At 41.8% G+C, this 17,188-nt stretch overlaps 1 protein-coding gene across 2 annotated transcripts in view; it reads right to left on the bottom strand.

Moving 5' to 3' along the window:
• Positions 1 to 1,442: 1,442 nt before the first annotated feature.
• The window catches only part of ABHD12 (abhydrolase domain containing 12, lysophospholipase), a 33,504-nt gene continuing 17,758 nt past the window's right edge, over positions 1,443 to 17,188 (bottom strand). For both annotated transcript variants that reach the window (XM_028725004.2, XM_028725005.2), the window contains exons 5-13: positions 17,064 to 17,094; positions 16,608 to 16,653; positions 14,555 to 14,684; positions 13,779 to 13,816; positions 12,815 to 12,894; positions 11,261 to 11,343; positions 10,273 to 10,351; positions 8,076 to 8,203; positions 1,443 to 4,102 (exon numbers count right to left, since the gene is read on the bottom strand). In XM_028725004.2, the coding sequence (XP_028580837.1) occupies positions 4,063 to 4,102; positions 8,076 to 8,203; positions 10,273 to 10,351; positions 11,261 to 11,343; positions 12,815 to 12,894; positions 13,779 to 13,816; positions 14,555 to 14,684; positions 16,608 to 16,653; positions 17,064 to 17,094 (655 nt within the window). In that variant the 3' untranslated portion in view covers positions 1,443 to 4,062. The remainder of the gene's footprint in view (positions 4,103 to 8,075; positions 8,204 to 10,272; positions 10,352 to 11,260; positions 11,344 to 12,814; positions 12,895 to 13,778; positions 13,817 to 14,554; positions 14,685 to 16,607; positions 16,654 to 17,063; positions 17,095 to 17,188) is intronic.

Below are 17,188 nucleotides of genomic sequence, written 5' to 3' on the forward strand. Positions count from 1 at the left end.
CGTAAACAGGTATCAGTCAACGGGAGGTCACAAGACTTGCAACAGAACTAACAAATATGGACAGTCTAGCTACATACGAACGAATTGCATGTCGACGCAAATTAAGAATGGATAAATATGAAGAAATCTGGAAGGAATACTTGAGCGATAAAGCGGACAGTGGTGGGAAGTAAGGGGAGGAGAGGTGGGGAAATATTGTTAAAAAGGTGTAGTTATAGGTATATCAGTACTCAAATCTGATTTGTTAAATTGTGTTATTAGTGTTATTGTGGTTTTTGTTGTATGTGGTTTTTGTGGTTGTTTGTATTGAAAAAATTGATTAAAAAATTAAAAAAACAACTAACAAATACTGAAGAACTCGGGAACTTCAGACAACTTTTACCTAAATTACACCTTTCTTTCATCCAGAAGCCGCTTTTCACATACTTCAAGAAAACTAGGTTTCTGGTAAATGTTAGCTGTGTCAGTATAGCCAAACGATATACCCTTGTCTCAAGCAACCGTTGTGAAAGGGAGAGGCCTAGGGACTTCTCCAAACTGCAGTTCCCAAGATTCCTTGGAGGCAGCCATGAAAAAGTAAGATAGGAACACAGGAAGCTGCCTTATATTGAATCAGACTCTTGGTCTGTTTAGCTCAGATTTCAAGCAGAGGACATTTCCAGCCCCACCTCCCCAAAGCTATACTGAGGTGTAAGATGCTCCTTGGGCAGTATGTTTAAAGCTGCAACACAAGTGGACAAATGTGGGTGCCAATAAAGATTATGACTGTAGGACACTTCACAATGTAAAGTGCTACAGAAATTATAATGAACAGCTAAACACATGGACCGCTATCCACAATTTCAAAGGACAAGAGAGGAAGTCACTCAGTAAATGGAGAATAGAAAAACTCGCAACCCTACATTCATATTGAAAATTGGTTGCCAAACATCACAGTATATATACCAACTCTACGAAACAGAAATCCAAAGTCCATTGTAAGTACGGAACAAATGAGTTTGTCAGACTTGGGGCAGTGATGAATCACATACTGCTGGCTACTTAGTACATTTCTGCTGATCAGGGGAGCTTTGAAAGAAATCAGTTCTATCTCTGTTCCGCCATTAGCCCCAGACAAATCACAATGGGCAGGATCCAATATTTCCTTGAGTAGTCAGAAGGTATTTCTGCTTGCCTTTGTCCCAGATCCCCATCCATACCCAGCTGCACCACCCCCCAAAAAATACCCACACCCACAGCATTTGAGAGGGTTCCTTAACCCATAACCACAAGGGCTGAAGCAGAAAGTCCAATTATACAAGCAAAATTCCATGCACAATTATTTAGAGCCCATCCAATATGCCAGCCATTTTAAATTCTACATGTCTTTTTGATAGTATTTTCCTGGGCAGATCCAGAAGCCCATAATTTTAATTTTTTTAAAAAGGCTACTACAACAAAAATTCTTAAGTAATTTGTTTTATTAAAACTACACACTTTTTAGATAAACATTTCCATTTCAATGTGTATCACTGGCCTAATAATTGGAACATATGTCTCGGGATAAACAGCACTGATACATGCGCTGGAATCTAATTTTTGTTGCATGGGAGGAGGTGACATTTCCACATTGGTTTGTACTTTTACCGACACTAAGGTGGGCGATAGCAGCAGCGGCGTTACATGGAACATTCTGTTTGCTTCGACAAGAAAGGCAAAGTTAAGTGTTTCTGTCCTTGTTAGTGTAGTAAACCAAAGCACATGGAATGTAGGAGGGAAGAGATGGGATTGTATATGTGGCACAATTTGCTCAGAGGTTATGGTGAATCAAAATCTTGGTAGATCTCACTACAGCAGAAAGTCTCACTGCAAAGAACAAGCTACTGTCTGCTTTGGAAGTATGATAATCTCTAAAATACAACTCTTTGATGCATGCAAAACCAGAGTATTCCATATACAGACAATATTAGCAAACACTGCTCTCTAATACACTTCAGGCTGAATAATTCACTTCTGAACACTAATATCTAAGACTACTATGCCAAATGCTTGTATGTTTGTGGGATGAAACAGTTCAGGGCCAATGACACAAAACCTGGAGCTACTGTAAATCAGTCTGCTAGGACCCAACAGCTAAACTGCCCATGGCCCTCTGATTCCTACTCACAATGTCTCAAATTGTCTGCCATGCCATGCCTGCATGAATGGTGGACTGAGAATCCTGAAGAAGAGCATGCTGAACTCACGTCTGGTTTAAGCAGAAGCCCTGACACGAGTGAGATGGGGAAGGAATGGCAGTTTTCAGTTAAGAGCCATGGTGAACTGCAAGCCATCAGGACTCTTAAGGTCTAGTATTGCACTATGTAGCATCTCCTTTAAACACCTCCAAAAGGTTACTAAAGTGGTCTTTACTGTCGTCTTCTCAATATGGATGGATTAATGCATTTAAAAAAATATTCTGTAAATTCAACAACATAATGGCTAAATGTGTCAATTTTTTACGCACCAAAAATGGACTCCAGCAGCCATAATGAGACCGAATCATCATGAGGTATATAAGGCCAAGGCCAATAAGGGAAAGGAATATGAATTTTAGATTCAGCATTTGCTACTATTAATTTACTATCGTGCTGCCTGCTAAAATTTAGATTCAGGCCAGGATTGTTTTGCTACAGCTAAAAAAATGAAAAATAAGTATTTGTTCCTGGCATGTGCCAACTGAAGGAAACATTCAAGGCTGGTCAGGAAGTTTTCATACATCTCTAGCTTTTAATTAAAATATATACACCAAACTAAATATTTTATGCAAAAAAAGAATTTTGTTTTCACTTTCAATGCCTTTGCTTGGTCTGAAAAAAATTAGGACTTTCAAATATAATTGCTAATATTTTGCTGTTAAGGAAAGTCAGAGCAAATGTTTTATTGCCAGTGAAAACCAACATAATTTACCAGATGAGAACTTCAGGTTAAAGTATTTTGATGTAATTTCTCTCACAGAAAACTTTTGACCAGCTTTAATGTACCTGAGTATTATTATTTTTTAAGGAAATGAAAGGGCTGTAGGGGTATGAAGGATCATGATTATGAAAAATGATACCAATTTTCTCATCCCCAAAGTGCTTATATGTCTCTAGAGGAGACTGGAAGACATCTTCATCACAGCAGGAAAAAAATCACCCATTCTTGACAAAGTATAAAGACACCTTCTATTTACTGAAGGAGTCTTTCAAACAACTTTTGAGGGTGCAATTTGTATTCAATACATCTCACATCACCCATTGGACCTGTACATCTAAATAAAATGGTTTGGAGACAAGAAAGAATCTCAAAGCCAGAGGAAGAAAGAATCTTAAAGAGGATGTGTCTGTATATGAGGTATAATAAAGATTTTTATATATTATCTATATGTGGGAGACAACTAATAAACTTCAAAGCAAGGCAACAGAGAAAGAGAAGCTTAGTCACTATTAAATAGTTGCCTCATTTTAAAGGAGAAACATCCTTCATTGCATTCTGAAATGTTTTCTTGAAAGCATCCTGATCTCTTGAAAGTTCTCAAATGAATTTCAGAACCAAAAACCATATTCAGCAACTCTGCAGTTGACAAGGGTAGGGGAAACTCCTCACTGAACTAAATTCTATTAAAAGAGCAACCTGCAACTCAGGTAAACTAGATGCAGTACTGAAATATTATAGCAGTTACATTTTTAAAGACAATTGCAGTTCATTTGCGTTTCCGAGTGCAAGGGTTTTTTGTGTTCTAAAAAGCTGTTGCGGCCGAACAGACACTTGTAGGAATGTTCATAACTTCCGAAAGGTTTTTGCCAAGTCCTTCTTGTGCTTGAACTTAGTTGTTTTGATTTGTTTGGTTCTCTTGTTCTTTAGAAGGGGCTTGTGGGGAGAGGGAGAGAGACAAGCCAGCTACATTCTTTTCTTCTTATCTCTATCGCCCCAGAGGCTGGGTTTCCAAGTGTATGCATTAAGACTGAAGCAGGAATCTGTGACTTATTCAGTGTCTGGGTTTAAAAGAATGGCAGACCTTTTCTTGTAGATGACAACTTAAGTCAACCATGCAGTTAGTCCTCAGTGACGATGCTCATGTCCCAATTTTCCCAGGAATTCCCTAAGAGGGAAAAATACACACACACACATATGTATCAGCAGTGTCAGTTGTTTTGGTACTTCAACTTCATCCATTCTCTTCCCACCTGCCCTTCTGGGGCCAGTAAATTTCAGAACTCCAGTCAACTTAAGTTTTCCCACTTAGATGCTCTTAAATGCCCTACATTGCAGAGCAATCGCTCTCTTTCAAAGATGGGATCAGGATACTTAAAAAACAAGCAAAACAGATGAAGGGACACAAACATAAAGTAAAGGTAAAGGTACCCCTGCCCATCAGGGCCAGTCGTGACCGACTCTAGGGTTGCATGCTCATCTCACTCAAGAGGCCGGGAGCCGGCGCTGTCCAAAGACACTTCCGGGTCACGTGGCCAGCGTGACTAAGCTGCATCTGGCAAGCCAGCACCAGCGCTGCACACGGAATGCCGTTTACCTTCCCGCTAGAAGGCGGTCCCTATTTATCTACCGTATTTTTCGCTCTATAACACGCACCTGACCATAACACGCACGTAGTTTTTAGAGGAGGAAAGCAAGAAAAAAATATTCTAAACAAAACAGTGGATGTATGATTTTTGTGGTTCATGCTGTGGCCACAAACGTGATCTGACGGTGAGTTTGGGGTAGCCCAATGCAAAAATCCTGTGGATCCATGTGGATCCATGCTTTGTAACCACGTTTTTGCGCCATTGCAGCCCCATGAAACAGTGGGTGCGTGATTTTTTTGGTGCAGGCTGTAGCCATGGACATTTTATGTGATCTGATGGTGAACCTGGGGTGACCCAGTGCAAAAATCCTGAGGATCCATGTGGATCCGTGCTTTGTAACCACGTTTTAAGTAGGGAGGGAAGGAAAAGCATTCAAGGGACAAGGAGCATGCGTGGGGTGTGTAGAGAAGGATGTGGCTAATGATGCAGGCAAGCGGTTAAAGGGGAGAAGGAACACGCGTGGGGTGGGTGGAGAAGGATGTGGCTAATGATGCAGGAGAGGGATTTAAGGGGAGAAGGAACACGCGTGGGGTGTGTAGAGAAGGATGTGGCTAATGATGCAGGAGAGGGATTTAAGGGGAGAAGGAACACGCATGGGGTGTGTAGAGAAGGATGTGGCTAATGATGCAGGCGAGCGGTTAAAGGGGAGAAGGAACACGCGTGGGGTGGGTGGAGAAGGATGTGGCTAATGATGCAGGAGAGGGATTTAAGGGGAGAAGGAACACGCGTGGGGTGTGTAGAGAAGGATGTGGCTAATGATGCAGGCGAGCGGTTAAAGGGGAGAAGGAACACGCGTGGGGTGGGTGGAGAAGGATGTGGCTAATGATGCAGGAGAGGGATTTAAGGGGAGAAGGAACACGCGTGGGGTGTGTAGAGAAGGATGTGGCTAATGATGCAGGAGAGGGATTTAAGGGGAGAAGGAACACGCGTGGGGTGGGTGGAGAAGGATGTGGCTAATGATGCAGGAGAGGGATTTAAGGGGAGAAGGAACACGCGTGGGGTGTGTGGAAAAGGATGTGGCTAATGATGCAGGAGAGGGATTTAAGGGGAGAAGGAGCTCGAGTGGGGTGTGTGGAAAAGGAGCTTTTCGGCGAACTGAGAGGGGAGGGGGGAGGGAAAGAGCACTGTTGCTTTAAAGGAGCCAACCAGACAGCAGCCACTTACAGCAGTGTAAGCAGCTCCTTTCCTCTCCCACTTTGCTCCTTCTCTCCCTCTTTGCTGCTTTACGCAGCTAATGGCGAATCCCCTGCAACCCAAGTCCTGCTCAGCGAATCAGCTGAGACGCTGGGAGAATCGTAATTTCCCTCTCTCCCTCATCCCGTGCCCTCCTGTCCCCAGCAGCCTTTTTAAAAACTTTTTTACTGGTTTTCACTGCGCTCGTGGCTCAGAGCCCTCCTGTGCCCTGCCGTCCCTCTGCAGCCTCATTGCTCCGTTTAGAGAGCGTTGCTAGCTGAGGCTGCAGCAGCTGTTGCTGGCTACGCGGCGCTTTTCCGGCTCCCTATGGCTCCCGTCTGTCCCTCCTCGCGTGTAAGCGGCTGCTGCCCGCTTTGCTGCCATGGCTCTCCTTCCCTCCCTCCCTCCTCGGCTCCTCCCCCTCCTCCTGGCTGTAAAGCAAGCAAAGCTAGAGCAGTGCAAAGCCCTGCAAGCGGCTCCCACTTTGATTGACTGACGGCAGCCATGGATCCAGTCGAGTGCATTCGCTCCTTAACACGCACAGGCATTTTCCCTTACTTTCTAGGAGCAAAAAAGTGCGTGTTTTGGAGCGAAAATTACGGTACTTGCACTTAGGGGTGCTTTCGAACTGCTAGGTAGGCAGGAGCTGGGACCCAACGACGGGAGCTCACCCCACCACGGGGATTCAAACTGCCGACCTTTCGATCGGCAGGTCCTAGGCTCTGTGATTTAACCCACAGCGCCACCCGCGTCCCTGGACACAAACATACACATAGTCTTACCAAGCTGTCAAACTTGAAATTATGTTTGTGGCTGTTTTTGTTTTCATTTACATTAGTTTTCTATATCTGAACTGTTTTACAAAAAACTTTTAATGAAAATCTTAACACAAAAAAAGCCCTTGAGGTTCTGGGGTGCAGCCTTTTTTTGCTTATTCACCTGTCAACCCCCCTTATACATTTAAAGCAAGGGTGTGTTGCTTTTGACAGGGGTGATGAGAGAAGATGTATGAAAATAATGTCAAAAGGATGCATAGGGAATGAAACTTGCCCTGCCTTAGAAACACAGCACACTGAGTTTCAGACTTGGCTCTTTTCCAGCCCTACTTCTAAGATACTAAGGATTGTTTTTATGATATGTTTGTAAATCACTCTGATGTACATGCAGCAGGCTACTGCAATGCGCTCTACGTGGGGCTACCTTTGAAGGTGACCTGGAAACTGCAATTAATCCAGAATGTGGCAGCTAGACTGGTGACTGGGACTGGCCGCCGGGACCACATAACACCAGTCCTAAGAGATCTGCATTGGCTCCCAGTACGTTTCCGAGCACAATTCAAAGTGTTGGTGCTGACCTTTAAAGCCCTAAACGGCCTCGGTCCTGTATACCTGAAGGAGCATCTCCACCCCCATCGTTCAGCCCGGACACTGAGATCCAGCGCCGAGAGCCTTCTGGCGGTTCCCTCATTGAGAGAAGTGAGGTTGCAGGGAACCAGATAGAGGGCCTTCTCAGTGGTGGCGCCCACCCTGTGGAACACCCTCCCTTCAGATGTGAAGGAAATAAGCAGCTATCCTATCTTTAAAAGACATCTGAAGGCAGCCCTGTTCAGGGAAGTTTTTGATATTTAACGCTGTACTGTTTTTAACATTTGATTGGGAGCCGCCCAGAGTGGCTGGGGAAACTCAGCCAGATGGGCGGGGTATAAATAATAAATATATTATTATTATTATTATTATTATTATTATTATTATTATTATTATTATTCATCATCAATTAACTGCAACAATGGACCTTTTTCATACAAAGCATGTGCTCTACCACCAAGCTTCCTTCCTTTCCCCTCTCCTAGACCTGCTCAGATACTGGATGTGAACCAGGGTGAGAAAGATGCGCCCAAAGTGAAGTGACAGATCAAAAGGAGGAAAGACAAGAGGGCAGGAAGGGGAAAAGGAGGATTGGCTACTCTCACCCACACACCCATTTTTATGCAAAACCCAAACCTGCCATCCTCCCTTGCTTTAAATGCATTGTAAAAAGAGGAGACATGCAAACATGAATGACTGCACCAATCATATTTTGTCTGGCTCTCAGTCTCACCCAAGTCACTTGGCAATTGTTGCCAATTTAATCAGCAGTTACTAGCAATGATGTGCTTTTGTGCTTGGGTCCTACAATAAACCTCTGGGGTAAAGTGGAAACCAAGGGAAATTATTCCAGAATATGCACATGCACACGCACACACCCTTTATGTTGTACAGCTCAATTGCATCTGTCTGTACAAACAGCAGAACACACATTATGAGCAACCCTTTTAATTACCGCAATATTCGAGGTAGTTCTGGGCTCTTGTAGATGTATTTATGCCTGTAGCCTAGGTCTGTGTGAAATGGAACGAACTGTACTTTGTAATCACGGAAGCTCCGAGACGGGGCAGCAATGTTGTATAGCTGTAAAAGACATTTCAAAACAAAGGCAAGTTAATGAAATGTATAGCCCCTCAATACAGAGCAGTGACAACGTTTATTTCTGTAACTATATTTGATGTAGCTAATTAAGCACCAGTTATTGCACAGCAATTTCTGTGCCCAAGAAACAATCATACTTACTTCATGTCAGCTGGTTATATCACTCTTTGACCATTCTGTTCTACTTGAAACTGGGTAGTTACAAGAACGCTGAAGGGACATAGTCTCAAAGTACTTTTCAAATGTGACTTTATGGATTGAAGGAGAGATCAGAACTCACAGGTTTGTGATATGTGTCTCTGTGATATGTGAAGCTGCACATCTGTTGCTCAGAATTTTTTTAAAAAACAGCTTTGAGTTTTAAGCAGCGATGGAAACTTTTCCAATGTTGTATAACAATGAACATGCACAAAGTTCAGTTGTTCGTGACTTGTGTACACAAATATATGCAACATGGGCCTCTTGGACAGGTGTTGTTTTCCAAGGGAGGAAACCCATGTTATCTTTTCTAAACAGAAAGGTTTGCCTGTGGAGCCTGATTTTTTCTGATACATGCTGCAGAGAGTCAAACTGATTCTCAAGTGAAAGTCCCCTTGAAGGATAGGTATTTATGTCAGACGCTTATGTACCACTTAATCATTTGTATATGTGAACAGTATGCATAAAAACAAACTTTAAATTTGCTTTATCATAAAACTGAACGCTGCTGGAATAAGGAACTTTTATTGATGTGTTCAGCAAGGGGGGGGGGTCTGTCTAATCCCATCTGGGAAGGAGTTCTACAGGCTTGGTCCCATTACATTAAATACATGGCTTCTAGTAGTTGCAAGTCATGCATTTGAGCCATGGGGGACTACCAACAGAGACTCTCACAAAGCCTCTGTGATTGGGACATGGGATCTGGCAGTCCTTAAGTTGTCCTGGACCAAAGCTGCTAAGGACCTTCGTAAAATTAATAGAAGAACCTTGGAACCGTGTCTGGGCAGCTTTTAAGTACCAGAGTTAGTCCTGGTGTTAGTTTGTCCCCATCAATAGTCCAGCTGCAGCAATTTGCACCAGCAAAACATAGTTCCAAACTCATCCTATTTATGTTTTGCATCACACTGTTCCTGAAGGGATAATGTCCTTGTCTGTCAGATAAAGAGGCGATTTCCATGAAGTCTGAGCCCTCAGAGAGCTGGCTTAAGAGCTTCTCGCCCTAGACGTGGGATAGCTGCCACCCCCTCAAGACTGAAGCACAAACTGGGCAGCAGAAATTACTCAAGATTAATTAGTGCAGAGTACAAAAGTTACAGTCATATGCATATGCAGCATTTTTTTTGGCACCTCCCTTTTGCCGCCGCCTCTTAGGAGCCAACTATTCCCAGCAACTTTAGGAGCCATCTGTGCAGAGCCCTGTGAGTACCTTACAGAGAAACAAAATTTGCTTCAGGGCAGCTAAATGATGGCCTGTTCTGGATTGTGGCAAAGGAAAGGAAATAAAAAGGAGGTTCATACAAAGCCAGATTCTGCCCACAGTTCTGTTCTGGTTAGCCCAGGTCCTGGCCCAGGGCTGAATGGAAATGTGTATAGAACAGAACCTTAAAGGCTGCTTACTCCTTGAAGGGAAAATAAACCAGTCACAGGGTTTGGTGTTAGTTTGGTCCATGGAACCTGGAATTAAACATGGCCCTCTCTACTGTACACTGAAGCTCTCTACAGGTTTTTTTAAAGAGTTTTTATTGTTTTAGAGAAACAAAACAGAGAATCTGTTACAAACCATATGGACAGTAGAAAATATATATTTTTGTCATATAAACATGTATTGATAGAAACACATGTTTTATTATCAGGCCAACAAACTTCACCGAAGTTGTGAGATACAGGAGATTTGAGTCCTTCTGTTTGGGAGTTAATAAAATAGATCAACTGAAACCAAGCCATCTCAAACATGTCATTTGTAGTTTCTCCTCTAGCCACTCGGCACTTTGAGGTTGCTCTCCCAGTTCTAATTCATTCAGGATATTTATGAGCAGAGATTGGGGGGGGGGGCTTAAGGTAAGGAAACACACCTTTTTTCCAAGATGAAATGGTACTACAGGATCATCTTCAGCATGAAGAATTAGCAGAGAGCAAGAAATATGCTTCACACTGTAAAAAAACAACACGACATTAATATGAATTTTTAGAAGTCCACCAACTCAGAATATCTACAGCTTAAGCCTGTGTAACGCAGAACAAGAAGTTTTATTTAAAATAGAAAAATTCTGGTTAAAAATGAAGTAGGCCTTATAGATGCCAACTTTCTAAGTCAACAAGTTCAATAACCAAAAAATTCTGTTATGAAGCCAGCAAGAAAGCAGGACTGTAGAAGCTATCCAGTGAGCTCGATGCCTACTAGGCAGAAGTTATGGGTGTACTTGGTGCAATCACCATATTTTTCACTCCGTAAGAGGCACCTGACCATAAGACACACATAGTTTTTAGAGGGGGAATGCAAGGGAAAAAATATTCTTTATTATGCATCCCAGGCTCTGCTCAGCGCTCCCTTTCACAAGCCGCGTGGAGTATGTGTGCGGTGCTTCCAGGCTTTTCCCCAAGGAGGGAAAAGCCCCCAAGAGCCGCACACACGCTCCGCGCAGCTCTTTAAAGGGAGCGCGGCTCTTGGGGCTTTTGCGGGAGGTGGGGGAAGGGAGAGAGCCACGTGCTCTGCCCCTTCCCCATCTCCCGCAAAAGCCGCGTGCTCTTTGAAGGGAGCGCGGCTCTTGGGGGCTTTTGCATTCACTCTATAAGACGCATACACATTTCCCCTTACTTTTTAGGAGGGGGAAAGTGCATCTTATAGAGCGAAAAATATGGTAGCTCCTGGCACTATGTTGAACAATTTGATCCCTTGAAACCAAGGTAGCTGACCTAGAGAAGCTGGTTGAAGTGGAGAGATTTGTGGACTAAGCCTTCAGGGATGAGAAAGCAGCTTCTGATTCTCAGGATTTAGAAACCTATCAGGAAAAGCCTCCGTCAGAAAGACAAAGACAAAGAACATTCAAGAGATTTACTTACTTCTCATCATTTGCAAACTTAATTCCACTCGATGTGATGGGATCAAGGAAGAACCAATCAAATCCTGGGAAATATCTATAAATCTGAAAAAAATAAAGTTCACAAGTATGTGAGTGATAAGAGTATTGAAGTTTCTTTAGAAGATTTTGGCTATTTCTGAACAATTAAAAAAATACCAAACCCTAAATTGACTATAGTCACACATGTATCTAAAGAACAGGCAGAACAATGCAGACTGTGGAAGCATTTTTAAAAAATGAAATGTTGAGCTGCAACCATCAGAAGGTGATGGTTTTAAAATCCTCAATTAAGTTACTTTTAAAAAAGGTGCAATCTGTTCTATTACTTAAGATTTCTATGAATGGTTTAGATTGAAAAGTTGGTCATAATATCAACAGCTTGCACACAGTAGTTCAGTTCTTATCGGGGAGGAGAAGGTGGGGCCAAATTTATTGAGAAGGAAAGACATATTCACACCCTGCTCTTTGCGCTTTCACAGCTCATTCGTATAATAGAAAAAAAGGGAATATCAGTTCTCCATTAGATGCTAATTCAGGAGTTGCTTCAATGAAGCAGTGGGAAGCAAATGGGAAAGTGGACTTCAATTCTTCCTTTCAAGAGAAGGACTGATGCCACCTCATTCCCTGGTGATCATCTCCTATTAAGGGGTATTTTGACAAGGACAGAAGAACTGCATCAAGCTAACAGCCAATTTTTTTAAAAAAAATGGGTCAGAGTAATTGGGGAGGATGAAGGTTTCTTCTCCAATCCTAGCTTTTCAATCTAGTTCTAATATTTGACACACTATGCTAGAAGGACTCTCCTTTTCACTCCTCCCTCGTTAATGGAAAACACTCACAGATTAGAAAGGAAGACTTCAGCAAGCAGCTTACACTTTCCGCAACCAACAAGTGAAGCACCAACAATTACTCCTCACAGGGATATTAGTGCAAATGGCACCAGGTGTTCCCAGGATGTATGGCTCTTCATAGGCTCAGCAGGGCCCTCTTTAGAAGGTATATATACCTGGAGGGTGTAGCTTACACCCGTTTACATTTCAGAGTAACCTAAAAACAATGATGGTTTATAAGACCCAGTTGCAGGCATACAAGATGCATTTAGAGCTCCTTGACAGATTATCCCAGCTCTGCAAGTCAGTATGAAAAATCGAGAAGTGCGACACCCATCTTCTGAGTGCTGATGCATATTACCTTTACTTTCTACACTCATCTCTTAATAACTTGGGAGTCAAAGGAGGTCAAGCTTCAATTTTACAGTACTATTAGGAATGTATTAGGAATGCATTTGCAGAGTGTGCTTCTGACATGGAATTTTTTTTTGTACCTCTGTGGACTGGCAAAGCTCTTGCAGAAGAAAAACCATTTCCAGAACATGGAAAAGACAATACTCGATTTTCAAAGGCTAGCTAGCTCATGAGCCAACAGACTTCAGGTACGATTAGAATTCTCAAGTGAACAAATACATATGCATTTTTACCAGATGCCAGATCACACATGAAAAGATGGGAAATCTAGAATATAAATCTGTACTTGCCACTGAAAAAGGATGGCTTTTTGCTTCTTCACGTATGTTCGTGAAAGGTGACTCTAATATCAGGGCATCAGGGGGAGTTTCTGAAAAACAAATAACAGAACTTCAGTGCTGTCCATTTAAGACACTAATGAGGGTCACTGGTGATTAGTATTGCTAGGCTAGGGTGTGGGAGACTAGGGTTCAAATTCTGATGCTTACTATATGACCTTGGGCTGGTCACTAGTCTCACAGGGTGGTTGTTAGAATAAAATGGAGAGGGGGAGACCTCTTTACACCAACTTGAGCTCCTTGGAGGAAAGATGGACTATAAATGTAATAAATGAATCTCTGTGCTATGCCCACTGCAAGATATGGAAGCTGCAAAGCAAATACTTGGTATAGTGCACCTAAATGAAAGGGTGTTTGAATGATACAGCAGAATATGAATCCAGAGCCTGAATGAAACATGAGCTGCAATTCAAGAACATGTTCACCTGATCAGAAACGAGACCATATTCTCAATTTCCTCACCCCTCCGCCTGAAAGGGCACGAACTGATTACATTTTTAAAAGGTCAGCAGACAGGTGAAAGCAAAGGCTTTGAGACTAACAGAAAGTTGTGAAACAGAGCATTTCTACTAATATGTGCCCTAAACTTCGATGGCAACTAGAATCTCTGCAACACAGAATGCCACGGACTAAAATTAAACATGTAAATGTATACATGGCTTAAGCTCTCAGTCCTACTTTTGCTGAAAAGTGACAGCCAGATGCACCAAGACCATATAAATCTTATAGCCTTAAAAATGATTATAAAAGTTCATCTGCAACTATTTTAAAACTCCCATAAAGATTTTTAAAGCTCAAAAAATAATTACTGCTAAACACAATCACAGTAACCCTTTAATCTATTTTGAAAGACAGCAGGAAGTTGGGATGGTATGAAATGCTTTTTGATAACATCACCAAAATATAGCTCTCTTACCTCGCTCACAAAGACGCCTTACAAGATTGGTTGCAACTCTACAAAAATAAAATCAACAATTAAAGATACCAATTACAGAAAATTGTATCATCTTCCTTACAACCCAATCACACCCTTACTGAAAAATAAGTCCTACTTTGTCCAGCGGGGTTTACCCCCATCTGTGCATAAGATTGTAATCTCACTACCAAGTGCTGCTCAGCCTTTTGGAATGCCTACAGGAAAAAACACAAAACCCAGAGCAAGACTATACACCACAACTAAGAGGTGTATCTTTAGTTCTGTGATATCATCAAGATTTCTTCACTGTGAGACACTATGGGTATCCAGTTTGCAGAGTTCACTGGCTGGCAGTCGTAATAATGCAGATTTGAAACAGGAATAAATTGGTGCTGTAGACATGTCCCAATAAAAGGAACAAATAAAGAAGAGAGATTTTAGGTTGACACCTCTCCCATTATAATTTCACTAGAGATGAATATGCTGCTCCAATAGGTTCCTTATATCCTAGGTTCCTTCTATCTTATTTTCAATTCATATTCTCTTGAATTCCATTATCTCTACGCAATGTAGTCCATACCATGATTCACTATTTGTTCAAAGAGTAAACACAAAAATCAAACAACAACAATTAATTTTAATTCACTGCTAATCCAACAGAAAGTACTTCAGACTACAATTACTGTATTTAGCATCGAATTGTTGTCTCAAATCCAATGTGTTGGAATAACACAGCTTCTTATATTAAATGATTGCTTTGTGCAATCTGGCCTTACCCAGTGCCCAAGGAGTGTCCCCATATATACACTGGATTGTCTCCACTTCTTGCTTTTATCCAGTCAAAAACATGAAGAGCATCATAGGTCATTCCACTCTCTGAGGGAGTGCCTATTGAGTCTCCCCAGCCTGCAAAGAGAAAAGCTACTTTATTCCAGGAATCATGTTTCAAGCTAATCAAAATAAAGTGTTCTGGTTTCATGTCTGAATTAAGGCCAAATAAACCGAGTGGCCCAGGGCACTGCAACTTAAAATGTCAGTTCTTAATTGTCTTTTAACACCCTGGACCAAGCTGAGATACCCACTAAAGAAAAATTGAACTGGCAGAATACCAAAACTAAAGTCCTAGAATCTTTTTACTCAGTCTGGTTCTATTATAGCCTGAAATATTCCGAGGCAAACCCTCCAAGAGTTCAACTGTGGGGGTTGAATAATACTGTAAAATGAATGGTACCAATTCAGACTGGACGTGGGAAATGCCATTTGTGAATAGATTGAACTCTCTTCAAACAGAACATCAGAAAGGAAGTCTCTGACCTAGCCCTTTATCTGTTGTCCTGCTTTGCAGTGAGTTTTAACAACACAATTGTTCAAAAATATGAGGGCCCCCCCAATATTCTGAAGAAGTACAGTCCATTCTACTTTCTTACTCTATCAGACCTGTCATTGCTTTCCAGAGGTTTCCACCCAACACTGCTTAAATGTGCATGGAACTAGTTTGAAAAAAGTAGTATTTTTTAAACTTTGCCCTTCTTATCCAAGTCTATCGGCTAGGGAAGGGAGAGAAAACAGAAGAACACCTGCCTGCTGAGAAAGAGTTCAGTCACACCCAGCACTGAATGGCTGCAGGGCAGAGCAGTGAGCTTTGTGCAGCTTCTCTTCTATTTGCAACAGCTGTCACATTATGTTCTCTAACAAAACCTCGTTCCATGTTCCCTCAATAAAAGCCATTAGAACTATTAGGACACAGGGCCTTTCAGAGTCACGGGATCATCTCTGTGGAACATCGTTCTCAGCAAGAGTCTAATCTAATCCAGCAGGTCTTTAGGAAATTATGATTATTGGTTGTTTTAGGAAGTGATGAGGTTTTATCTTTAAAGCAACTGAGTGCCACAGGTTCTGTACAAGTAGTGTTTTAGGACTTTTTTGCATTTTTAAAGTTCTAGTTGTGGTTTTATTGTTTAAAAAGGCAGGGTGAAAATAAATAGAAAGCCTATCTTAAGAGGTGAACCTCACTCTAAGATTAAGTCAAAATATGGCTCGGGGCAAAGGTACAGGCTTCCCAATCATGGCTGCTTTCCTCCTCAGTCATTCTGCTGCTGTGCTGAAAAAAGTCATGGTTTGGCGTTGCATGTCATCTGAACCTGGGCTTGTGGTTCCGCTGTCTTCCAACAAATGACAAGCTATAATCAAAGTCTGTGCCATGGTTTACAGTTCACTGTTTGTCTGGAGAGAGCTAAAATATGAGCCATGGTTCAGACAACATGCTACACCAAACCATGGCTCAGCACAACCCAGCAGAAGAACAAGCAGGGGATGTTGTGTGCAGCAGTTCCAAAGTGCAGGCACTGTCCCACCAAGATATTAATCTCTTACAAATGCAAAAGGGCTGTTCTGCAGCACCTGTAACAGTGCCAGCTCTACAGATCAAAACTATCCAGTCAGCATATATGAGGGCTTTAAATGCTAATAGTAAGGGCTTTAAATGCTAATAGTAACACCCTGAACACGGCCCAGTTGCAAATCGGCAACCATTGTAGATCTCTGAGCACAGATGTTATTTGCTTACAAGCAAGCATGCTTCAGCATTCTGCACTAGCGGCAGCTGCTTGATCAAGTGCAAGGGAAGCCCCACATACAGAGCAGACTGCAGGAATCATTTGGTGAGTGAAGTAAGCAAGGATACAGCCCCTGGAAAAGTAATAACATGTCATCTGGATTTTCAAAGAGTTTACGAAATATCCTATTGACTGATGAATAAAAGTCTAACAGTTACAATTTGTTAGCATGAGTAACAGATGCCAGCTCAGGACAAAAGAGTAAACATCTCACCTCGATAATCAAACGTGACCACATGGTAACCAAGAGAACTCAAAACCTATAACAGAAGGCAAACAGTCACAATTAAGATTATGAAGTATTTTAAAAGGACACTAAATTGGTACATACTTTCCTGTTAACATAATTCTTCTCCCCAGTACTACATATTTCTATGCAAAAAAATAAATTTTTTTTACAAGGGTAGAGAACACGCAAACAAAACCATTCCAGAACAGGTTTTACCACTTGAGATTCTGTAAAGCACATAAGCAGCCTGAGATAGTGTCTAAAGATGCATAGCTAGGAGTTGATTACTATTATAGCGCTAGCACTTTATGGCTGTTCCTCACAAAAACTATAGAAGATAAAGAGAAACTCCTCTGGAAGCAAGCTTAGATAGCTAAGCTATTAACAGAATTGCATATAGTAGTATTCAGGTCATTTGACTAATATTACTGCTTTTCTCACCTTGTAAAGTTCCACACGGTGATCCCCTCCTCTATTAAAAGAATTTGGAAAATTACACATTAGTTTTAAAGCCCCAAGACATATGGTTCTGGTACATTATTTCCTTGATCTTTCAATACAACTAG

This window comes from Podarcis muralis, chromosome 3 (genome assembly GCF_964188315.1).
Source record: "Podarcis muralis chromosome 3, rPodMur119.hap1.1, whole genome shotgun sequence".
NCBI lineage: Eukaryota > Metazoa > Chordata > Lepidosauria > Squamata > Lacertidae > Podarcis > Podarcis muralis.